A 26,499-nucleotide genomic window follows, 5' to 3' on the forward strand; every position below is an offset into this window, starting at 1 on the left:
GAAGTCTTCCCACTTACCTAAAGTACTTCCCCCAGCTTCTCTAGATTCATCTACTACCATTGTAATCACCTTTGCCACAGCTGATCCTTTAAAAGGATTTGGGTGGTGTAAGACCATTGTCCATCTTAAATAAAGGCAGAAACTGACACCCTGTCTGTCATTTTTACCATCAGCTCCCTGTAGCAGACCCAGAGGAGATATTTAAATAATGAAGACAGTATGAGTTCTCAAACTGCAGCTTCTATCCTTCTGCTTGCCAAATTGCATTATTTTGCATGCAAAGGGCCTCAAGTCTTTCTTCCACCTCCTGTCACCTGCTTCTCTTGACCTCATCAATGCCAAGCCTTTGACTGTCTGATTATCAGATCAGATAAGCTGAACACAATGAACTGGCAGTTTAAATTTATGATCTGGAGTAACAGCACTTTCACCTTTAGTATGACTCCCATGTAAACTATTGATTATTGCCAGGGATTCTTGCGCATGCCTGGCTAGACTATAGTTGCCTTTTCCTGTCGGTTTGTGCTGCATTGTCAGGGGAGAGAAAGAGGCATTGAGAAAATTTGACCTGATTTCTAATGACATAATGTAATTTGGGCTCACTCACCAACCCTTGAATTGAACTTCCTAAACCTTCTGATTAAGAATTACTTCTGGGTCAGAGAAATAGTACAGTGGATGGGATACTTGCCCTATATGCAGCAAACTTGGCTTGATCTCTGGCATCCTATAAGGTCCTTGAGCCTGCTTGGAGTAATTCCTATGTGAAGAGCTGGGAATAACTCATGAACATGGCCAGATATGGCCAAAATTAAATAATTACTCCTACAAGACCATATGAGATGCTTGGGATTAAACCTACATTAGCCACATGCACAGCAAGTGCCCTACCCATAATACCATCTCTCCAGCTCCTTGCCACTCAGACTTTCAGTCAGATTTCTTCCTGGTTTCACTGACAAATGCAGCCCATGCAGACCTCTCTTCCCTGAGAGCCAACAGCTTTCTCTCTGTGCATCCACACTTCCCACTGAACATGCTTCAGAGCTGGTTATCACTTTCAGGGCTCCATGTATGCAGAAAGCAAAGGAAAATTGGGCAATGGGGTGCAGTGGTCACAATACCTATTTTTAATCCAGTCCAGAACTCCAGCCCACCTGTCTGTTACCTGAAGAGCCACTGTAGGAAACTCATATGATGTGGCTTTGTGGGAAGTCCTGCAAAGGAAGTGAGACCATTACAAAACTCCACAAAACTTGGTAGCTAAGAGCACTGCCCTCACATACTATCAAAATTTCCTAGTGACTCACATAAACCACACACCCTTATAGCCAATTGTCAGTTAGTCATTAAATCCCCCTCTTCACGGCATCAAAAGCCAAAATAATCCGTTTAATGAGAGGTGTAAGAGGGGCCACAGCAGTGGTTCAGTGATAGAGGCTGTGCCTAGCATGGAAGAGGCCCTGGAGACAAAAGAACATAATCAAGAAAACCATAAAACCATTGCAGAGTACATAAACTAAGCTCTAAGTTATATCTTTAATGCTCCTGGCTGAAGAAAATACATAGCATCAAGATACACTAATTCACTAATGAAATGTGTGTGGTTGCAATCAACCTTGGGGTTTTCACTCCCATTGGATAACCAGAAAGTTTATCTGAAAGTTAAATTTGTGAAGTTAGCTAAGGGATGTGGAGGAACTTGGTGGAGGTGAGGGATAGCAAGGGGATATTGCCCCATTAGAATCTCCAAATAGAAGAACGTGACACCAGAACTGAGTAACTATATTCCTAACACCACAGAAAGAATCCAAACCACATCTCAGAGGAACTCTGGACTGAGGAGGGAGCCTGAGCCAGACCCCAAGCAAAAGAGTTGTGACGGAGCTGGGACATAGCCTGAACAATCCATTTCCATGTGGCCTCATTCTAGCTGGGCTCATGAGCAACATCACATTTCAGGCTAATGTCAATGAATCTGAGCAGTGAATTTTCACATTCATGACAGTTAAGTCTGGGGGCAGTGAGGATAGTAAACATGTTAATAAATATGAAGCACTGGTGAAGACCAGTGCTACAGAGTAAATAAAATGTTTTGAATATCCAGATACAGAAGAATTGGCTTTAGAACACCATCGGGGTCACCTGAGTGTCTGTTTGGAAAAATAATGAATCTACCAACTCAAAAACAGACTCTGCAAGTTCTTAGAAAATATCAACTTTTGCTTTTTGATCATTGGGGGAAAGATGAGGGTTTACCCAAGTATAATATTATACCTGATTTCTTTGAAAGAAAATATTACCATCCTTGATAACTTAAAGCAAATTATTTCTATACTCAAGTGATAGTATGAACCTTATAAGTTTCAAGGGAGCTGAGACTTCACATACCAGGAGAAACTATTAGCAGAAATATGTAAAATAGAAAGAAAAAATATTTTAAAAAATAAATAAAAAATAAAAATAACAATATACCTAATTTTAAAAATAAACTAAGGTAGACCAAGATAAACTAATATAAGAATGGCAAAATGTGCAAAGAAGCACATTACTAAATTATCTAAACCTAAAATATCAATGAGATTTCATTTTAGTTTACAGCTGGGAAAGCATTTCAATATAGTAGCAATCTAATATATAATATTGAGAGAGTGGAATTTAAGAGGCCACATTAATAATGTTCTGTGGAAATGTAAATTGATATAATCACTTAAGAAAATAATTTAGCAGTATTTATCAAATTTTTAAAATAAATATCAATTTCCCACAAAATTATTTCTACAAGTCCCCTGAAATATGAACAGAAATATGCTATCTAAAGACAGTCGTATTCCCTGAAGTCTTAAATGAAATAATGAAACAGAAGTTTTTCTGTATTAAAAATAAAAAAAAAAAAAAAACAACGAAGAGTATAAGAGATAAAGCACAAGAGTTAACACACTTCCCTTGCATGAAACTGAACTGGTTTAATTCTGGCACCACATATAGTCCTGTGAGCCCTCCCAGGAGTGAACCTGAGCAACGGTGATGTGGCCCCAAACTAAAATCAAACTAAAAGAATCTATGAATTTGAAATATGTGTCCAGTAAAAGTTTCTTGAAACTAGGGAAACTGGGATTTCATGTGGAAGGGAAATGTCTGTGCCAGGTTGAAATCAGGTCTGACAGGATGGGCACCAAACCGCCTGTCATGTGGAAAGCTCTAGAGAACAGATTGGTTTGTGTGAGATAGACTCTTTTAACATTCACTTCATCTGTGCTATATTGTTTGCCTTTTCCTGCCTTGAGCACATCATATGTTTAAATTTTGAAAGGATATTTTTGAAGAGGAGAGAGTGAGAAATGGATGAGATCCTCGCCCAGAAAAAGGACATCTGTAGAAAAACTAGTGTAGCCCAAGCCAAGTCTGGAGTGGCGTTCAGACTAATGCAACCCTGTTGGTTTCTTCGTGACAAATGTACCCAGGAAATATAAGGCACAGACAATGGAAGAAAGAGCAAGGACTCCATGATAATTCTCTTTATTATCTTTGCATCTTTCATACAAGCCCAAAATGATTTAAAAATTAAAAACACATTGGGGAGAAAAAGCTTGCAAGAAGGATCCCTTAGCAGCTGAAACTTTCTGATCATGGAATAATTTGAGTTCCACTGAGCCTCTTTTCTCTAAAAGCTGTCTCTGACCTATAGTGCCCCCCACTCATGGAGACCCTGCCTCATTTCCTGGGTGGGTCAGGAAATGAGCTAGCTTCTGAGGTGAGTCTGAGGTAGCTTCTGAGGCTACGACTCAGTGATTTCTGTCCTTCCCGATACCCCCATGCACATGGTCTCCTTTTGTCCCAAGGGAGATTTGTTACAGTGAATGAGCTGCCCTTGTAGGTTAGTATCCCCAATGCCTAACATTTCCCAGTCTCCACTTCTTGAGTTCCCCCCAGCCTTCCCTCCCACATACCCAGCCCCTGCCAGCTCCTGATTGCTATGCTGTCTCTGTAGTTTTGTCTTTTTCAGAAACTTCTAGAAGGGAATGTGTGTAGCCTATTTAGATTGAACCCTTTAACTTACCTTCACTGAAGTTTCTCAGTGTCTTGTGGTTTGATAGTGAATCTTCTTTTCAGTACAGAAATTATTCCACCCATGCCCTGATGTTTATTTATCCACCATACTAAGAATTTGGAAATTTGCTTCCAAGCTTGGGCAATCAGGAACAAGGCTACTCAAAGGATCTGTATGCAGGGTTGTTTTGTTTGTTTGTTTTGTTGTGTTGTGGAAAAATAAGTTTTTTTCCTGTTTTAGCCTCCTATCAAGAGGACATGGCTTGCTCTTCTTCAGGGTTGTTTATTGCTTTGGGTCTTTGTCTTCTCCACAATATGAATACATTTTGTTCATATTAACAATAGAACTTACAGATGTTTGGGTTATTTGATTCTATCTCTATCTTTTGTGTCACCGAGACCTTGCCTCTTTAACATCCCCCTCACCATCAGTGTGGCTATGGATTCAGTATAGAAGTTTGACTCTGGAAACCTGAGACTCATTGTAACTAAACAAAATTGCACAAAATCTGCCATCTGGCCTTTGCCCATTGGCTTATATCATGAGAGATGAGCAAGCTGGAAGGGACCAAGTCTTCTCTTCCTTCCTGCAAGCCTTTCTTAGGTTGTGAGTGTTCCTGGCCAGAAGGCCCCCAAAAGAAAGAGTTGAGCATAGTGTGATGTCTGCATCTTCTCTCTCTCCAGGCTCCACTTCCTGGTGTTCGACACAGAGGAGGTCCATGATGTGCTGCGCATCTGGGATGGACCAGTGGAGAGCGGGGTACTGCTGAAGGAGATTAGTGGCGGCGTCCTACCCAAGGACCTGCACAGCACCTTCAACTCGGTCGTTCTGCAGTTCAGCACTGACTTCTTCACCAGCAAGCAGGGCTTTGCCATTCAGTTCTCAGGTCTGTACTTCCCTTCTCCTATGCCCCTCTCCATTTCCCTGCTTCCTTTTCTCCTTTCCTCTGGATCTCCACTCAAGTCAGACATTTTTAAAGAAAGGAGGCTCCCAAGAAGTAGACTCTGTCAGTGATTTTTTTCAGCCAGCTATGTCAGTAGCTCAATGAAAGGGCCCAGGAATGCTATGTAGCTCAAGCCCTGGTGTTCCAGGGATTCCTTAAGCCACCTGAGCTTAAGTGTCTCCAGGTCTATACAGAGGAGTGTTTGGAGAACTCCGTATTAATAGGGACCAAACCAGGATCAAACACATGCTAGACATGTTGTACCCAATGGGTTATCCTATTGCTTAGCCCTTTGTGTCAGCATGTTTATTGAACAGAAGCTCTGTACCTATATACAGCACTATATACATTCCGTATATCTCTGCTAAGTCTATTCAGGTGCAAAAGGCAAGTAAATAGACAAATTAAAATTATAACAGTTTGGGGGGAGGAATAGGAATTCTATTGATCACCAGGAAGATTTTTCAGAAAAGGTAATGACCTATACTCAATGTTGAGGGTGAATAGACATTAAAGAAGAGACACATTTCAAGAAGAAAGTGGTCAGCCTGGAGGCATGGTTGCCATAGAGTCATCCCTATTAGATAAGAAAGAGAGAAAAATCCTTGTAAGTGTGAAGAGCAAGTGCTGAGGCAGAATGAAAGACTTTGCATGTAGAGGGGTATTCTTTATCACTGAACACAGAAAATGTGGGGAACCATAGGACTGCGATACAATCATGGGAGAATGAATCTGACATCCCACCCATTCTGTTTCTAAGTTCAGCGCCAGTCTCAGAGAGGCCTTGAAGCCAAACCAAAATCTAATTAACAATGCACTGCAGTGGCCAGTTATGATGGATGAGAAACAAGAATGGCCAAAATGGGCAGTTTTCCAACATGCCCATTCTGATATGCCTGTGGCTTCCATGATGGGTCCTGCTGCTCCCCACCAAGCATCATCTCAGCTCCTCTGAAGTACCTCTTCCATCTCTCTCCTTCCTGCACAAGTGGCTTCACCTCGGTGGATGCTCATGTTTGTTATACAGCAGCTGTCCTCATTACCATCTACTTACTTCATAGCATGTGTGTATGCCTGCACCTGTGCGCATGAGCACTTGAGTGCATGTGTGTGCATATGTGGTTTCCATGGTGATTCCAGAGCAATTCTGTGTGGCTCTGATGAAGAGAGTGCCCTGCCTGTATTTACATTCTTACCTGGTGTGTGGACCCACTAAAGGTGATATATGTGGGAGCAGTGAGGAGCTGAGCATTGAGGATTGGAGGATACAGGGCAAGAATGCAGGTTGCAAGGGCCAGTCTGTAGTTCTTACTAATTTGTCCATGTGACACATTCACTCCAGCTTTGCACCTATCAAGAAACACTCCTGGTTGAGTTCACTGGGATTACTCTTTACTTGAAATTCCATGGATAGGGTTTCCAAGCCAAACTTGACTAAGACTGGGGTCGCACTTTGGGGCAATATAAGAATCGTTTATGATCAGTGTTCCCCCTCATCTATTCCTGTATTTCTTTGGCAGACTGCTCAATAATGCCAGGAAAGGACATTTCCTAAATCAAGTCACATTAGGCAGGTCTGAGGCTAAGGTGGCCCTGCAGAGATGACTTATAAGGCAAGACCTCTGCGAACCTCTGTAATTTGAACGTGAGAACATCCAGAAAGCGGTAGGCCACAGTTCCCAGCCATATTTGACCATGGGTGACTTTTTTCCTAGACCATCTCAAGAGACTAGTGACTCGTGGAACAAGAACTTTGGAAATTGCTTGAATAAGCAATAGAAGGCTCTCCCAGAAGTGAGGGTTAGAATAGTAAAATGACATAGCACCCTCCAGAGTAAAGAGTGGCATGAATAATTAAACCAACACACATTTTCTCTGACTCTGCCTAAGCTGATGGAGAAAGCTTTAGAAGGAAGAAAAAAAAGCATCAGCTCATATGTTAGTGACAAGCTCCCCCAAGGATCTGTATTATCTGACCTCCACTGTGTCCTCAAGGATGCATTGGGACCATCTCTTGGTGCTTCCGCAGCCATGTCCTTGCCTGGCACTACTGGCTGCTTGCTCATGCAGTGCCCAACCTCCAGGAGCCTAGCACAACCTTCATGGTTTATCTCAGACACTATCATCTCTGAAGATCAATCACATTAAGATTAAATTATGGTTCATAGTCTACTCCTCAACTTCTGCTTCTCCCATACATGTGAATTCCACACACCCTGCCTTATTACGGCACTGGTCACTTGCCTGCAGTTCCATCATGTGCTCTTCCAGAATCAAGGATACACTGTCTCACTGGCCTCCTGCATAACACAGGCAGGCAGCCCGGACTCCCCCACAGCTTTCTGAACAAAGGGGTCCACAAAGCAAGTGAAGGCAGCAGGTTTTCTCTTGTTCAGGGGTTTCCTTGCTTTTGGCTTAGGTTCGTGGCGAGCGGGTGGGCAAAGCTCTTAGCCTGGGCTTCTGGAAGGCCAAGACTGGTGTTCAGGATGTGACGGAGGTTCAGGAAAGGTCATCTTCCCTGTTACTGTCATCGGTGAGCAAATACCAGGACTGCTCTAGGGAGGAGAGGATAGCTCTCCTCATGTTAACTTTATAGTGTGTGTTTGACAGGGGATTGTACAGAAATGCCAGAGACGATTAGTGCAGCCTAGGCTTTATTAAGTAAACATGACTGTGTAACATCTAACATCCTGTCTGCACCACGTGGAAGCAGCCTGTCCCCCGGGCTTTGCCAAGCAGTTAGTTCCAAGTCAGAAGCATGAAAGATAGAAAGGGAAAATAGAAATAGGTGAGGAGAGGCACAAAGAGATGGGGAGGGATGCCATCTTTGCTCTCTGGGGCAGCAGGCCCCTCCTATGTTTTCAATTGTTGTTTTTACCCAGACTTGAAGGCCTGGGCACTATTATCAATCCCTGCTGCAACTCAGGGCCCTCAATCCAGGAAAGGTTTCTCCTATGAGGTTCTCTGGTTCACTAGAGGTCAGAAGCAGAACCAGAATCACACCCTCTGTGTCTGATTCTCAAACCTAAATTCTTTACTACTGCATTCAGTTGCCTCACATATCAATAATCCTCCTGAGTAAGGTCTATTTTTCTTCTAGAGAATCATTTACATGGGCACACTGTGCTTGTAATGCTTGAGATGAAAGCTAAGTCTGTTTTTTTTTTTTTAATTGGGAAGGGAGAAGATTGATTCTTATTTGACTTCATAAATAAATTCAGTAAGTGTCAGATGGTGATGATTTGTTCATCTGTTTATTCATTCAACAAATATTTACTGAGCACGATTGTGTGCTGGGGACTGTTGTAGGCCCTGGGGATATAGTACGAAGGGAAACAGCCAAGGTCTCTGTTCCTATAAAGATGCACAAGCGATGTACAAGAAAGAGGCAACCAAATAAATTAGAAAGATACTTATGGATGGTATGGTGGAAAGAATAAAATTGAATAGTGATAAAATTGATGGAAGGGAGTTGAGGAGGGCTGATACCATAAGGAAGGAATTAAAGGGGCCTGTCCAAAAAGATGAGCTGAGAACCGAGTGCCAGGCATACGTGCTTCTGGCAGGGACAAACAAGGACTGCAGGAGGTTGGGTCAGAGGTAGGTTAAGATCAGAGAGTATTTTCTTGGAAGATTTTACAAATGTGACTGGAGCAGAGAGATAGCAGTTCCTGGGTGGCATTGATGGTTAAAACTGGATTTTTAAAAAAGAGTGGCTTTAAACTGTGATCTGAACAGAGAAGGGCTACCATATTTCCTGAGTCAACCAACCTTTTGTTATGAACTACTTTAAAGAAGATATTTGGATCTTCATGGCCCATGTGATCTCTCTATCAGCACAGCTGGACACTGAAATCATGCATAGAGTCAAAGTTGATATCAGTCAGGAGAATCACTGCCTGTGTTCCAGCAAAACTTGGTATAGAAGAACAGGCAGAAGAGAGCAGAGAGTGAAAGAGAGAGTTCAATGTGCTTAGCACTTGCTTTACCCATAGGATGCCTGGGTTGGATCTCTAGCACCACATCTCATTCCCCGAGCACCAAGCTAGAACTAGCTCCTAACCTCTACTGGCTGTGACTCCAAACTCTATAAAACAAAATAAAAATAGAGTGTTTTGAAAGGCAAAGGGCCAGATGTCACTCATTTATTGTATATTGTTGTGAGTATTTCTGGGTGGAAGATCTCAGATGCTTTAACTTCAGGCCTAAGTCATGTAATTAGTGGTATGAATATGCTCTGGTGCATTAGGCTGTTGTTTGTTGACTTTTCTACTGTTAGTCACTTAACAGTAGTGATTGAAGAGGAGAAAAGTGCAGAGGTTGTATGTTTCTCGTTAAGAACTTGCGTAAATTCTATATATTCTACTCCAGAATAAATCCATGTGTCTTATGAACAATGTATTGCTTCCAGATTTAGTTATCTTTTCTTTTAACCCTTAATGCTAATGAGCACTGTGACTACATTCTGCAAATGGTGAAGGGAGGAAGTGGGTAGAGAGACTGTGGAGGTTTCTGGGGCTATTGAGGATTCCTGCTCTAGACTTCCTTTTCCATTTCCTTTGGTGCATTTTTTCATGCTGTATTTCTTCATTAATTCTTTTATTCCTCCTACTTATCAGTCACCTGGACGTGCTCTCATTCAAAATAGTTGCTCTGTATTATACTAGGTTTGCTGTTAGGTAAGAGAAATTTCCAAGATTCCTGAGGTCTTTTAAGCATTTGGGGATTTTCCTTATCAGTACTTGGGGGGCCTATGGCCTCTCCTGACTATTCTCATCCTGGATGTGTAGGCCTAGTTTTAGCTGGTTATTCCAGCCTGGTACAGTACAACTAATGCCTGGTAGTGTTAGGGACATTAGGGCCACACCTACTGGTGCTGGAATGAAGGGGTGTATGCAGTGCTAAAGATTGAATTTAGGGCTTCAGGTATGCAAGAAATGCAGTATATACTCCTCTAATCTATCTCTCCAGCCCCTCCTAAGTTTTTAAAAATTTGAATACACCTCAGTTTGTTTTATGTGTTTTAATTTCACTTGATACTCACATCAGGTTTTTCTTTGGTTTCTTTGGTCATTGGTTGGTTTTCCATGCAAGAAACCACATTATCTTCACCCCAATTTAGTTATACCCTGCAACGTCACAAGCCCTCTCCAGGCATCAGACAGGCTCCTCTTCAGCCCCTCTGATTGAAAGATAGGAAATTTATACTTGGTCATCTTGTCACTCTCTACTGATTACATCACACATCAGTACAAAGCTTATCCATGTCATATAGTGCTGGCCATCAAATCCAATTGCAAACTCAATTCTGCAATCATAGAAAGGCCATCATACTTAACTCATGACATGACATGTCATGCATGGTAAAGGTGGTAGAAGAGTAGGTAACAGTCACTAGTGCGGTAAAGGTGGTCAAGGTAACAAAGCTTAGCACAAATATGGTGGTACTATTGTCACAGCTGAAAATGCTGGTGGGAGGTGAGAGGTCACAGTAATGATACTGGTGATGGAGGTATTTTGTGTCTATAAGAGCACTGACTAGAGTCTGAGTCTCTAGCAGACATCCAGGAAACCCTTCTTCCTCTTCTGTTTTCTTTTCCTAGTGTCCACAGCAACATCCTGCAATGATCCAGGGATCCCACAGAATGGGAGCCGGAGTGGTGACAGTTGGGAAGCTGGTGACTCCACGGTGTTCCAGTGTGACCCTGGCTATGCACTGCAGGGAAGCACAGAGATCAGCTGTGTGAAGATTGAGAACAGATTCTTCTGGCAGCCCAGCCCACCGACATGCATTGGTACAAAGCAGCAGCAGAGGAAACCTGCTTGTGACCCCACCTCTGTGTGCTTCACATAACCACACATAATCACACACATATATGCATGGGAGCATACACATATACACACATAAATACACATATACATGCACACACAAAAATACATATGCATTCATGGATATATACACATATTCATATTTGGATACACCTGCATACACAACCATAAACAAATATGCACATGCTCCCATGTACAGTTACACATAAAATATATAATGTATGTATACTTGTGTATTCATATACATACATGCACTCATACATGTGTCCAATACAGCTTGAGTCTAGCTAGAGGAAACCAATATTTGAAAGTTGGAAAAAGACAACAAAGTTTACCCTGTTTTGCATGCACATGCATTCCTGCACACACTTTCTACACTTACACTCCAAAGTCCAAAGATTTCTAAGTCAGGCCCCATTATGTTCCCACCTCTGTTGCTCAGGCCACAGAGGGGTAGAGAAACATCTTGGGGAGTAAAGAGCAAGAGATTCCAAAATGAATCTTCATCACATCAGCACCAGGACACCCACACTCTGAAGTATAAAGGAAAACACCAAATTGTCCTTGTATAAATTGTTGGTTACCTGGGTTTGGCTTATCAAGAGCTGATCTTGGACTTAAAATTTCCCCAACGTGGCAGAGCTATGGAGGCACTGAGATTTGTCAAAACAATGTGAGCTGAAGAATCTAGTGTCTCTAGATTACCCACACTTCAGTTTCCTGAGTCAGAAAAGAGACTGTAAGGGAATAGGATAGGAGAGGCTAGGAAATTGAGAAACAACCCAGTACTTGCTGGATCTTCTCTTAGGCAAAGTATCACAATGGCAGAGAAGCAGCAAGCCCTAGGCTAATACTGGGTGCAGCCCCCAGTGAACTTTGCCCCTCCTTGTCCCCACTTCACACAATAGGTGAACTTCACACAAGATACACAATAATATTTTGCCCCAAATCACGATGCTAGGACATGGCAGAGCCATGACTCAAACTCACACACCCCTAAAGAGAACCCTTTTCTTTCTGGCCTCCCATACTTTCTCCATGCTGCAGAGAGGCTCAGAGACTGCCCCAGGCCTAGCACCACAGTGTCTCACACCCTGTGCCTCCCCCATACAAGAATGGAAGGTATTGAGTGGGCATCAGGGGACTGACCTCTGCCCATAGTGCCTAGAAGATGAGGGAAAATGGGAAATGCATAGGTACCAGGAGTTGTGTGTTGCTGGAACATGCAGATTCCTGCGTTTGGGCTTTTAGAACCAGCTCAGTGCTCAAGTAGTGTGATTTGTGGGAAAGAGACACATCTGAGTTGCATTTTCATCTCTGCCATTTGCTAATTCAATGACCTTGGGGAAGTTACTTTGTCTCTCTGAGCCTCATTTTCCTCATATGTGAGAAGTATTTCCCTCATAGTTTTGTATAATAAGGAAGCACTTAATCCCATTTGGACCCCTCTGCCTTAATTTTTTGCTCTCTCTTTCCTTACTTTTTTTTTTTTCACATTTTTGTGGGCTCCTTTTCTTCCTAAGTCCTGAATGGTTTTCCCCCAGAATCAGTGCTAATAAAGGGAATTCCAGAGCATCCTGGGAGAATATCTGAAAAGGAGCCCCCTTTCAGACCTCGCCTTCTCTGAGATTGTGATTTCTTTGGTTTATCTCACAGAAAGCCAAGCCTGAGACAAGTCTGTCCCAGGTGGGGAGGAGAGATCACTGTGTTCTGGGCGTGAGAGCAGTAAATATGCAGTGCACAGGGCACAGAGGTTAATTCGGCTTTCATTACCCATTCTTCTGTACTTGGCTTGGGGAAATACTCCTCAGGCAACAAAATGAATGTCTTAGCCACTTCTCTCAAGCAGTCTGGAAATCCCTGTGACAAGCCCCTAATTTCCAGCTCCCTTGGCAGTCTGCCCTGACTGGTCTGGCAGGCCTTGATGCCCTTCATTACCGGAGGAAGCAAAGGGAGGAAACCACTATTTATTGAGCCTCATCCCCTTGATGGGCCCTGGGCCAGACCCTTCAGCTACATTATTGCAAATAAAATCATCTTATGGGTTTACAGCACAAGCTCTGGATTCTAATTCAGTTTCACCACAATGTTACTTGGTCTATCGTTTCAACTTCTAGGGCTTTATTTTCCTTCCTTGTAAAGCAGAGGGCTTTGACAGCCATCTTCCTCATAGGTTTGTTTGGAGGGTTAAATAAGATGCTACTGAAAAAAATACTTAGAACCATGTCTTGCTTAGAGTCAACATTGTCTGTGCTAGGAGCCATTGTTATCACTATTATTTTCTTCCAACTTCAGAGCTGAGAAACAAGAGGGTCAGAGAAAGGGGCTAATTTGTCCAAATTCACACAGCAAGGAAGCCACACAGCCAGCATCCAAATCTGTGGCTTAGATGGTTCCAAATCAGTGACCTTTTCACAAGCCCTGCCTGCCCACTTCCTGGCTACTGGACCAGAGGGCAGGCCCTTCCCAATACTGTCTGGAATGAGGTCCCACCAGGGCCCAAGGGGCAGCCTTCTGTTCCTGACAAAACAATGCTGTGGCTGTGGAGTCAAGTGCCTGGATGGGAGATGAAACTTGGCTACTCAATCCAGCTAATGTCATGCCTAGTCACCACTGAGAACCTGCAAAGGGACATTTCTGGGGTGTCACTAAAGGTTAGTGTGTGGTCTTTGCAGTTTAGTACGGCTAGAAGGAAAAAAAGGTAATTTCCTATCCCTTTGTTCTCCTCACCTAGCCCAAAGAAGCAGAAGCCCTTGGGGCAGGGTGTGAGGGGACCAATATCTGGGGCCCATCTGGCCCTTAGTGGGAAGCTGATGCTGGAATGACTGACTGATGGTAGGAGGGTCTTTGCAGGAAAGATGCCAGCATGCTGAACGCCCCCTAGAGGCTAATGGTGAAAGAAAAAGCATAAATTCAGAAACATTCCGGCTCACTGGGGAAAACTGAAGGGCAAAAAACATCTGAACTGACAGCAAAGGAAGATCCAGGATGTACTGCTGGTGATGATGTGACCTCTTCTCTGTCTCTGGGGATGCAGTGTGAAACCCCCCTACTCCCTCCATGAAGCATCACACACCCTTTCTTCACCAAGTCCAGCATCTTAGCCTGATCCTTTTATGGTTTGAACCACAGCAACACCCACCTCTCAGGAGGTTTTAGAGAAGACATGATGGGAGTTGGCCAGACCCATCCTCTGCAGCTTGGGTGCAGCATCGTCCCTTGCTCCCCTGGCTAGCTTCCCTCCACAACCAGACAGTTAGCTGAAGAAATTCTGTGGAGCTAACACTTGTCTAGAATCTCAGATGGACAACAGAGAAGTTACTAAACTTCTCTGGATCTTCAATCGTTCTATACCAGGATAAATGACCTCAGGGTTCATTGAGCTATTCTGATAAGCAGTGGAGAGAAAGGGAACCTTAATTCCCTGCATTCTGTCTAATGCCCATATAGGTGCAGCCCAAATGACAGTTGCTGGTTCTCCAGATAGGCATTAAAATTTATTTTCCACAGAGGAAACAAAACATATCTTCACTTCCACTTCTGGGTTTTCACAGACTGGGCCAAAGACTTCCATTATTCAAAGAAGGCCCTGTTGGGGATCAACCTTGTTTTGAGTAAGCACCATTCACTGTCAGTTCTACAACCAGCCAGCAGCTTCTTTTAATGCTGGCTTTAGAGCACTAAATGTTTCAGTGGCTTCCAACTCTGTCCATCTTGGAGGGTCACTCTGTGGATAGTGCTCTCTGCTCTGTTCCTCAGCAGGGTGGACCTACTTTATTGTCGAAAGGTTTGTAACCTGAACCCCTTTTGTAGTCTTTGCCATCTTGTCCTAGACATGATGGTATCTCCAGATACCAACCATGGCATTAGTTGACCTTTCACAGGAAGGACCTGAATTGGGATCTGGGAAGTACCTTGGAGATGCCTTTTCCCTTCCTACTATTCCAACAGGCCTGTCATCTCTGGGAATTAAGTCTCAATGGATTTATTGGGCCTTTGTCTTCTCTCCCTTCAAAGAGCCCTACATGCTTTCTTGTATGAGGCCTTTTAGGAGTGCTGGAAGTTATCTACAGCCTCAAGAAATGCCATGGCCACTGGTAGTTTTGGAGGCCAGCATGCTTGGCAGGTAGACATTTTTTTTTCACTCTTTCTGACATCAAGGACTCTGGGGCATGTGAGAAATACTCAGTTCTCCCCAAAAGACAAATAAGAGGCCATGGAAGAAAACAGGTTCTTCTGAGGTCTTAAAAAGTATGAGTGATGGACTGCTATGTGCCCAGGACTCAAACCTCATCTCCTAAATCTCTACAGTTCCCCCGGGAAAGAGAACATCTGTCTTTTGGGTAATAGAGGAAAGTCACTGAGATTCTGAAAGGTGAAGTAAATTTCCCTAAGCTCATACAGCCAGGAAGTTAATAGCACCAGGTATTTTGTTTTATTCTTGGATAATCTCTGGAGGTGCAATTAACGAGACATAATGTTTACTGGCTCCAGAGTTTCTACCTATACAGTGTGGGGTGAAAGTCACTTCAGATTAATTCCCAAACATTCACCAGAGCCTGTTTCCCAGTCTGAAGCAGCCCCCCTCATTCTCGAGTGAAAGAAGTGGTCTAACCCTCTTCTTCCTCTCTCCTCAGCTCCCTGTGGGGGAGACCTGACTGGGCCATCAGGAGTTATCCTGTCACCCAACTACCCAGAACCCTACCCTCCAAGCAAGGAGTGCGACTGGAAAGTGACCGTGTCCCCAGACTACGTCATCGCTTTGGTGTTTAACATGTATGTATCTTTCCCATGGGTGGGAGATGAGGGGTTCAATAACCAAGGGGTTCAGACAGGGATTCCAGGTCTGAGTGTTCCAGTTCAAGGAGGGGAAGGAGGAAAACCAGAGAGAAGAGAGCTTTGATAGACCCTCCTCTGTAGTGCTCAGCAGTCACACACATTATCTCATCCTCCCCTTGACCATCACATAGGGAATTGCTTTTTAGTGCTGCAGTTTCAGCCTCTGAAAAGGTGGAAATTCAGAAAAGTAAACCGTGGGCTAGAGAGAAATATCAGCAGGGAAAGCATTTCTCTTGCATACAGCCAAACCTGAGTCATACTGTATGTTGTCTCCTGAGCCCCACATGGAGTGATCTCTGAGCACAGAATCAGGAGTAAGTCCTGAATACCACTGGGTATAGCCCAAGATACACATATGCAAAAAAAAAAAAAAAAAGGGACAGACCTTGCCTTATCCTTTCTCTTCTGACCCTTCTGTTGGCTCCTTTATGACCAAAAGTCTCCAAAACTCAGACTCCTACTGCACAAGAGCAAGTTCAGGTATCTCTCCTGTTCTCCCTCCTCTGGTTCTTGCCATCTCCTTCATTCCTTAGAAGCAAAGCTCTTCAAAGGAATTGGGCTAGAGACGTGGCTCAGCAGTAAAGCACAGACCTTACCTGCATGAGACCTGACAGCATAATTTGATCCCCAGCACCATAAAAATAAGCACATATATAAAAGATTGTCCCCTGTTTTTCTCTGTTTCTGTTCAGCCTCTGATCATTGTGTCCTGCCTCCCTGTCTCCACTGGAAACTTTTCTCATAAAGACACTGACCCACTCCTGGTTGTCAAAATAAAACTTCTCGTGTCCTTTTTGTTTTGTTTTATTTTAAATTTTATTTTAGTCACCAGGGTTGACAATACTATTAGTGGTAAGGATTCTTACATAAATCATTCCAGCATCACAACCTTCAACCAGAGTGTCTGCTTCCATTCACCACTGTCCAGGAGTCCCCCCTCCCTAGTCCTGTTCCACCCCACCCTAACACCCCATGTAGGCTTCCTACTAAACCTTGCATGTTTTATCTGCTTCCCTGCCATATTTACTTCCTCCTTCCCTATCCCACACCTTCAGGGTTTCATGACCTTACTCTCCTCCCATTCTCCAACTTTGCATCTGCCTGAAGTTGACCCTCAACTTTCATGGGGCTCCAGACTCACTGTCCCTGCCAGACCTCAAAGTCAACATCAGTAAAACTGAGCACATTACTCAGCTCCTATGTAAGCTCAATTTGAGCATGCAAGAGGGGTCCCTTTGTCCATCAGGGACAGGAGCCGTGACTGCCCAGCTTTGCTTCTTTATTCCCTCTCCTCTTCCCTCCCGGCTCCTGCAGGCTGGAATCCTAAGTGTTGCCATGTCATTTACTGCCATTGATTCCCAACTGCTTCCTCTGCCCATACCCCCACCCAGCCGTCTTTTTCAGTATCTTCTCTAGCTAGCTGTCAGAGTCACATTGTCACTTGAAAATGCTGAAACAACCACTTCATTCCCCATTTTAACATGTGATAATCTACAACTCAGCAATAAAGAGGACTGAACTACTGGAACATGTGACGTGGATGAATCTGTCTAACCGGAGAGGCATAAAGTATGATTCCACTCATATGAAAAATTGGGAATCAGCAAAATGAATCTATGGTGATAAAATTCTGTTCAGTGGTAGTGGGGAAGATTGACTGGGAAGAGTCTTCTGGGAGCATTATGGGATGGTGAGAATGTTCTAGGTCTTGATGGACATGTGCCAAACTGATGAAGTGGGACCCAGGAGGGCTGATGATTTGATGAAGCATAACTTAATAAGCATGGAGAAGAAATTGATTCTTGGTGTTTAGCTCTTATCATCCTGCTTCCCTTTTAGTTAAGATAAGAATTTTTAAGCTGATTTCAAGCCACCTAGTCCCCCTATTCCCATTTAAAACCTTTTTCCTGACCCTATCCTCACCTCCAAGTTCCTGCCCAACTGAACCACTCTGTTCCCAAGGCTCTGACATGCTATTTTGGCTTTGCTTCTGCTTCTCCATTTCAATCCCATTTTCTGTTCCTGTTCAACTGCTGAGGGTCCTTTCTCTCTAGATTCGGTTTCTACTTGGCCTCCACAAAAGCTTCATTCCCACCCTCTTTCAAAACTTTATTTTTTGCCCACATATGTTGATGCAAATTTCAGACTATGCTCTGTTGTCTTCACATCCATCCATTCCTTCAGACCCTATTGCAGTCTTGTGGAAGAAGTGTTGTCTTTTTGACCTCTACTTCCTGGGCACTGGTCCCACAGATCAGCATATTGAGGGATTTCTGATTATTGGAGGGTGTCATAAACAACTGGAGGCAGTAAAGAAGCATTGGGGCTACCATCTATGACCAAAACTGACTCACCCCCAAAACCCATGCTGAGGACCTTTGAAATATCTGAGGGATAACAGCTTAATGATAAGGTCAAGACCATTTCAGCCAGCAACGATGGTAAGGTCAGTGCACTGGCTGTGCTCACAGGCTTCCTACACCCCTATTCTGTCTCTACCGATTCTATCTCTGTTGTCCTAAAAAATGTCATGGTTCATCTCATAGCTCAAGTAGAAGGTGGAACCATCCTCTGTTCTCAGCCAGACAAATGAAATAGCAGAACAAGTTTGTAACAGAAGTATGTTCTCCATGACTTCAGTGACCTTTGTTCTGCCGATTTCATCTTTTGTACCCTTGATTGTTATCGATTGCCTTTGCTGCATAAATGTCTCAAAGTGGAATTACTCCCCTCTAGGGCAGGCCTGCATTCAGATTTAGCAGTTCAGATGGCAAAACCGTTTTCCAAAGTGGTTGAACCAATTTATATTCCTTCTTTCTACAAGAGCTCCAGTGGTTCTACATTCTTGCCAGTCTTTGGCATTTTTCATCATTTTCACGCTAGGCATTCCTATGGGAGAAGCTGCATGCAGGAGTTCTAAAATCCAATCAACTTGTTTTTCAATTGTTTTCCCCACACCCTGATCAGGAAGTGTTAAGAGAGAGGCAGCATGTGGGTGCAGGAATAAAGTGGGAACAGGTTCCAGGATTGTTGAGAAACTGGTTCAGAGGCCAAAGAATGATGTTAGGATCCTTGGCAGGAGCAGACCCCTCCTGCCTTGGGAGAGTTTCCTGGGTGGCTCTCTCTCTGGGAGCAGACATGCAGAACTGCACAGCAAACAGATTCAGGTAGAGAACTTGGTTCTGCCCTGTCTGGCCACTTGGTTTGTTGATTACTAACTAGTAACACATTTCCTCTCTATAAAAGGAAGCTATGGAGTCTTCAGCTCCAGATCTCTGGATGCTGACTCTGGCTTCTGTCTTGGGGTCATCACAGCTTTAATCCTCCCTCCACATCTGCAAGTAGACCCCAATGGAATGACAGGCTTGCTTTCCAGGAGACCCCCACATAGCGGTCAAGACTAGGGCAAGTTTCCACCTGTGATTTAACCTTCATGGTTTGGGGTGGGATGTTTTTGTTCCTCAGCTTTAACCTGGAGCCTGGCTATGACTTCCTGCACATCTATGATGGACGGGATTCCCTTAGCCCTCTCATCGGAAGCTTCTACGGCTCCCAACTCCCCAACCGCATTGAGAGCAGCAGCAACAGCCTCTTTCTAGCCTTCCGCAGTGATGCATCAGTGAGCAATGCCGGCTTTGTCATTGACTACACCGGTAAGGACCTGGCATGGAGGTCACTGAAGGAAGGGCCAATCGAGAACTGGGGGTGGGTAAACAGAGGCAGTGTGGTGCAGTAAAAAGGTCACAACTCTGGGGCTGCTGCCACCTCAGAGCAACTGCCTTCCCCAATGGCCTTGCAGAGGACAGAGTCTCGCACACCCAGCTGCCCAGGCCTGGGAGAAGAGGGGCCAACATTCTTCTTGCACCTTATTTCTCTTTCTAAGTCAGACATCTGCTCTTGAAAGGAAGATTTTGGGGCTGGAGCAGTGGCACAGTAGTAGGGTGTTGGCCTTGCTCAAGCTAACCTAGGACAGATCCCCAGGTATCCCCATATGGTCCCCCAAGCCAGGAGTGATTTCTGAGTGCATAGCCAGGAGTAACCCCTGAGCATCACCAGATGTGGCCCAAAAACTAAAAACCAAATAAATAAATAAATAAATAAATAAATAAATAAATAAATAAATAAATAAATAAAAGCAAGGAAGATTTCAAGCACTTCTTTTATCTTCCATAACCTCAGCCCATATTCAGTTCACAATTGAAATACATTTGGTGCCTATATGCACAGCTCAGACAACTGCTGGGGTCACAGAGGCTGGAATTCTGTCCTAAGAACATTTCCTGAACATACCCTGACACCACGTCATTGACTAGAAACTTTCTAGGATTTCCCGATCCCATCTTCTTGTCCCTTTCAGTCACCCCATTCTGTAAGTCCCTTGAATTTTTGAATTAAGCAAAGCAAACTGAAAAGCAAAGGAGTCAAGGCCAAAGGATGGCCAACTCTCTTCTTAAAGGACCGTGATGCTCAAGGTTTACTCCTGGCTATGAGCTCAGAAATCGCTCCTGGCTTGAGGGACTGTATGGGACGCCGGAGATTGAACCTCACTCCGTCCTAGGTTAACACATGCAAGGCAGATGCCCTACCACTTGCACCACCATTTAGCTCCCAGATAGCAAGTATTTTATGCCTCTTATAAAATTGACATTTCCCAGGCACTAGCTATTTTTCTATTCTCACTTTCTTCAAATACCAATCAGGCCATGGATCCTATCTGGGCCTGAGAGTCTCAGATAAACTAGAAACAGGTCCCAAAGAAGTTGTGTATCCTGAAGAAGTTATTTAACATCTCAACATCACCATGTCTTCATCTCTTCCATGATGAAAAATAATTTATGCTTTCTGAAGATATGAAGATCAATGAAGATATATGCCAAAGGGGACATATGAATCAGAGAGATATAGGAGTTAATCACTTATCATGCATGTATCTAATTCTAGTTTGAAGCACTGCATGGGTGCCTAAGCACTCCAGAAGTGAGTAATCTGAATGTAAACCAAAACACTGCCCACCTATTAAGAGAGACATCTGATGCTGGCACAAAATAGGCACTCTGGGGTCGGAGAAATAGCATGGAGGTAAGGCGTTTGCCTTGCATGCAGAAGAACAGTGATTCGAATCCCGGCATCCCATATGGTCCCCAGAGCCTGCCAGGAGCAATTTCTGAGCATAGAGCCAGTAGTAACCCCTGAGCGCTGCCGGGTGTGACCCAAAAAACAAACAAACAAACAAACAAAAAAAACAATAAAATAAGCACTCTGTAATGTCCTAGTAAACATCCTAGCAAGAGTAATTCTAGTCTCTTCACCACTCCATTTCTTTTTAACCCTTTCTTCTTCCATACCTCACCAGAACACTATATTCCAAATCCTAGCTTCATTCCTTGATTAGTTTGTGAGTTTGAGTTTTAAAATAAAAATAAAAATTCCACAAGTAGGATGAGACCTCCCCAAGCACCATGTATCTAACTCCTTAGGCAGACAGGTCTGATGAAACAGGGTAGCAGTGGAGAAATAATACCAAGCCAGTGAGTTAAAGTGTCATTGTAGTTAATCTGTGTTTTCCTTATAGCCTCTCTGTGCTATGTGCCGCCTATCTGCCATGTGCTTTCTCTCCCAAGCTTACAGCCAGACTCCTCTCTTTTTTCAAACCAACCGCCAACCCCAGGTGGGGAAAGGTCAAATCATATACAAAAGCAACTATCCTGTGGGCTTTTCCATCTCAAAAAAAGAGGTTAGGGAAAAAGGAAGTTGGGGGAAAGTTTTACCTACACTTGACAAGTTATTTGTCTTAGAATTCACTTCTTTGAAAAATGATGGTAATAATAATTACACTTCAAATGATAAAAATTTTAATATTTGATATACATGTATGTATGACTATAATGCTTTGTGTTTGCCAAGCATTATAGATACTCTAGAGATGCCCAATGCTGTTATTGTGCACTATAACCCAAGTTCAGTTGCAGCCTAATCAGCCTTTTTGTACAAATGGGGTCATATTGCCAGTTAAAATTAAGAAGTTTCTGGCTTGTATTCCCCACTTGCATAATGCAGGACCTCTACAACCTTTTAAAGGGTCCCTTATTAAATATTTCTGGCAGCATCTACAAGTATCTCACATGAGCTCACAAATAATACCAATCATGATAATAGTTAACAGTGTCTCCCCACTGCCAGCACTGTGCTAAGTACTTCCCGTCCAGCAAGGCCTTATAATCCTCATAACTATTGATTTTCTGTTGTTTTTCATGTCAGTGGTGTCTAAAAAATGCGTGGCACTCCAACTACAGAGTATTGGACTTGTGATCCTTTTTCCTCTTGGCACAGGCTTAGGAAATGGCTATTTTGCAAACCTCACTTTGTTCGGGCAACCTCATTGGCTAAGCTTCTGGTGCTCAAGTCCTTCTCAATGTGCTCAATCAGACACACAGTTCCATGCTATGGAGTTTTAACCAAGGACTAATTCCTGAACTCAGTCTGAGACCTCATGGCTCCATACACTGATATCCCCCACAGTCTTCTCATCATCATCATTTCTCCTAAAACCTCCCTCTTCACTCATACCCCCATTGGTAACTTCAGTTTTCCTGCCCTTTCCCCTCTAGTCCTATTATTGCTTAAATCCTGCAAAATGACATCTATATCCAAATGATTAGGCATAGTCAGAAAAAGTTCCAGAGAAATGGTATGTGGGGCCTCCAGAGTAATAATATTCTTTAGCCAGTGCTTTTCCATTTCTTACATTGGTGAACCAATGAAAATAGAAGTATTCAGTGGACCACGGAAACAAATAAAAAGCATTATTTAGAATAATAATTCTTTTTATTTTGTTTTTTTTTGGGGGGGTCCACACCTGGTGATACTCAAGGGTTACTCCTGACTGTGCACTCAGAAATTACTCCTGGCTTGGGGGACCATATGGGACAACCGGGGTCCGACCTAGGCTGATGCTGGCAAGGCATATGCCTTAGCGCTCTATGCTACTGCTCCGGCCCCAATTTAGAATGAGAATCTTTTATATCAATATTTGTAGAAGTACCACACTACATGATCCACTCATACTATAGATAAGCAGCAATAATTTCACAAACCAGAAGGAACTTTCTGCAGATTGGCACTAATTCCTCAAATGCATCCACTAGGCTTCAATGGCTTCTATGATAAATATTCCCCCATGATCACAATCTTCATGCGGAGGGCTTACCTCCATCACTTATTAAACGTTAAATCAGGCACTTACCTTCTCTGAACATCACTTCCTCATCTATCAAAGAGACAGTGTTTCTGGGAGCGTTTCTGAATAGCACAGCACCTTGCAGAGTGGCCAGTGCTGGAGGGTGGTTGACTCATGGTTTGATCCATCTCTTCCATCTCATTGTCTTTGCCCTGTTTAATGGATATTTCATTTGTTCTGCCATGTTTGGAATTGAGACAGGTTGGATCTCCTCTTCACAAAACTAGCCCAGTAGAATGGAATGCATTTTCTTTTTACCTTATTGAATATAAAGGGGATGAATATGATATTTTCTCTTCATCTATGTATGAGTGTAGAATATCTCTAAGGATACAAAGTTAGAAAGGAGCAAGTTTTTCTAGAAAGTGGGGAGCCTAGTTGATTGAGAGAAGAAGGGGAAAGTCTTAGCAAGAAAACAGGGACAGGTAAGTGATTCATATAGAAGAAACAGTGCTGGAAGCATGTGTTAAAGACCTGACATCACTCAGGAAAGGCCAGTGAGAACCAGCTGTCTCCAAAAGTTATCTGTCTCTTCTTTCAAGCCACTGGAAGTAACACTGTGGGTTGATGAATTAGCACTTGATTTCTACATACACTCTCCTATCACTATTGTTTTTGAGCCCTGGCTGTAGGTAGGTCTTCCTTTTTTTTTTTTTTTAACTCAAAATGTGCTTCTTTAGCTTTTTTTTTTTTTTTTTTCCGTTAGGTTTTGGAACACACCCAGAAATGCTCAGGGCTTACTCCTGGCTCTATACTCAGGGATCACTCCTGATGGGGCTTTGGGATCATATGGGGTGCTGGAGATTGAACTCAGGCCAGCCACGTGCAAGGCAAGCACCGTACCCACTGTACTATCTCTGTAGCTCCTAACCTATTTTTTTTGTTTTGGGGCCACACCTGGTGACATTCAGGGGTTACTCCTGGTTATGCACTCAGAAATTGCTCCTGGCTTGGAGGACCATATGGGATACCAGGGCATCGAACCACAGTCTGTCCTAGGTTTGTGTGTACAAGGCAGTTGCCCTACTGCTTGTGCCACTGCTCTGGCCCCCCTAACCTATTTTTAAAGTAACACTTTTTTCTTAGGGAAGATTCAAACAATATTAGAAGCATGTAAGATGTGCTCCAAAAACTCAGCATTTCCTGTTACTACCTTCCCCTAAAGGTATTATGTAATCTGTCATCTCATTCCAGATAGTTTACATAAATATAGTCATGTAAATTTTATGCCAGGGAGACACAGACTTTTTCTTTGTGAGTTTGGCTGAGGTTTTTTTTTTTGAGGGTGGGTGTTGGGGAAGTTGTTAGACTATATGTAGTGGTTCTTAGGGCTTACTCTGAACTCAAGAATCACTCCCATGGGGCTCAAGGGACCAAATAGGGCACTAGGGGATCATCTGTCTGTATTGTAGACATCTTACCTACTGTACCATCTAGCTGACCCCAATACACAAATATTTTTCTATAAAGTGCAAGATAGTAAATTTTTTTTATTTAAACACCTTGATTACATACATGATTGTTTTTGGGTTTCAGTCATGTAAAGAACACCACCCATCACCAGTGCAACATTCCCATCACCAATGTCCAAGTCTCCCTCCTACCCACCCAACCCCCGCCTGTACTCTAAACAGGCTCTCCATTTCCCTCATACATTCTCATTATAAGGAAAATTCAAAATGTAGTTATTTCTCTAACTAAACTCATCACTCTTTGTGGTGAGCTTCCTATGGTGAGCTGGAACATCCAGCTCTTTTCACGTTTGTGTCTGGAAATTATTATTGCAAGAATGTCTTTCATTTCTCTTAAAACCCATAGATGAGTGAGACCATTCTGCGTTTTTCTCTCTCTCTCTGACTTATTTCACTCAGCATAATAGATTCCGTATACATCCATGTATAGGAAAATTTCATGACTTCATCTCTCCTGACAGCTGCATAATATTCCATTGTGTATATGTACCACAGTTTCTTTAGCCATTCATCTGTTAAAGGGCATCTTGGTTGTTTCCAGAGTCTTGCTATGGTAAATAGTGCTGCAATGAATATAGGTGTAAGGAAGGGGTTTTTGTACTGTATTTTTGTGTTCCTAGGGTATATTCCTAGGAGTGGTATAGCTGGATCATATGGGAGCTCGATTTCCAGTTTTTGAAGGAATCTCCATATCGCTTTCCATAAAGGTTGAACTAGACGGCATTCCCACCAGCAGTGGATAAGAGTTCCTTTCTCTCCACATCCCCGCCAACACTGTTTGTTCTCATTCTTTGTGATGTGTGCCATTCTCTGTGGTGTGAGGTGGTATCTCATCGTTGTTTTGATTTGCATCTCCCTGATGATTAGTGATGTGGAGCATTTTTTCATGTGTCTTTTGGCCATTTGTATTTCTTCTTTGTCAAAGTGTCTGTTCATTTCTTCTCCCCATTTTTTGATGGGATTAGATGTTTTTTTCTTGTAAAGTTCTGTCAGTGCCTTGTATATTTTGGAGATTAGCCCCTTATCTGATGGGTATTGGGTGAATAGTTTCTCCCACTCAGTGGGTGGCTCTTGTATCCTGGGCACTATTTCCTTTGAGGTGCAGAAACTTCTCAGCTTAATATATTCCCATCTGTTAATCTCTGCTTTCACTTGCTTGGAGAGTGCAGTTTCCTCCTTGAAGATGCCTGTAATGTCCTGGAGTGTCTTGCCTATGTGCTGTTCTATATATCTTATGGTTTTGGGGCTGATATCGAGGTCTTTAATCCATTTGGATTTTACCTTCGTGCATGATGATAGCTGGGGGTCTACGTTCAATTTTTTGCAAGCGGCTATCCAATTGTGCCAACACCACTTGTTGAAGAGGCTTTCCCTGCTCCATTTAGGGTTTCCTGCTCCTTTATCGAAAATTAGGTGGTTGTATGTCTGGGGAACATTTTCTGAGTATTCAAGTCTATTCCACTGGTCTGAGGGCCTGTCCTTATTCCAATACCATGCTGTTTTGATAACTATTGCTTTGTAGTACAGTTTAAAGTTGGGGAAAGTAATTCCTCCCATATTCTTTTTCCCAATGATTGCTTTAGCTATTCGAGGGTGTTTATTGTTCCAAATGAATTTCAAAAGTGCCTGATCCACTTCTTTGAAGAATGTCATGGGTATCTTTAGAGGGATAGCATTAAATCTGTATAATGCCTTGGGGAGTATTGCCATTTTGATGATGTTAATCCTGCCAATCCACGAGCAGGGTATGCGTTTCCATTTCCGCGTGTCCTCTCTTATTTCTTGGAGCAGAGTTTTATAGTTTTCTTTGTATAGGTCCTTCACATTTTTAGTCAAGTTGATTCCAAGATATTTGAGTTTGTGTGGCACTATTGTGAATGAGATTGTTTTCTTAATGTCCATTTCTTCCTTATTGCTATTGGTGTATAGAAAGGCCATTGATTTTTGTGTGTTAATTTTGTAGCCTGCCACCTTGCTATATGAGTCTATTGTTTCTAGAAGCTTTTTGGTGGAGTCTTTAGGGTTTTCTAAGTAGAGTATCATGTCATCTGCAAACAGTGAGAGCTTGACTTCTTCCTTTCCTATCTGAATTCCCTTGATATCTTTTTCTTGCCTAATCGCTATAGCA

General features: G+C 43.0%; 1 protein-coding gene across 1 annotated transcript in view; it reads left to right on the forward strand.

Moving 5' to 3' along the window:
- CSMD2 (CUB and Sushi multiple domains 2) overlaps positions 1-26,499 on the forward strand; it is a 638,485-nt gene that overhangs the window by 457,915 nt on the left and 154,071 nt on the right. The window contains exons 26-29 of the mRNA XM_049775147.1: positions 4,735-4,937; positions 10,598-10,789; positions 15,461-15,599; positions 19,128-19,315. Coding sequence (XP_049631104.1) covers positions 4,735-4,937; positions 10,598-10,789; positions 15,461-15,599; positions 19,128-19,315 — 722 coding nt within the window. The remainder of the gene's footprint in view (positions 1-4,734; positions 4,938-10,597; positions 10,790-15,460; positions 15,600-19,127; positions 19,316-26,499) is intronic.

The sequence above is a fragment of the Suncus etruscus genome, chromosome 6, assembly GCF_024139225.1.
Source record: "Suncus etruscus isolate mSunEtr1 chromosome 6, mSunEtr1.pri.cur, whole genome shotgun sequence".
In the NCBI taxonomy this organism is placed as follows: Eukaryota; Metazoa; Chordata; class Mammalia; order Eulipotyphla; family Soricidae; genus Suncus; species Suncus etruscus.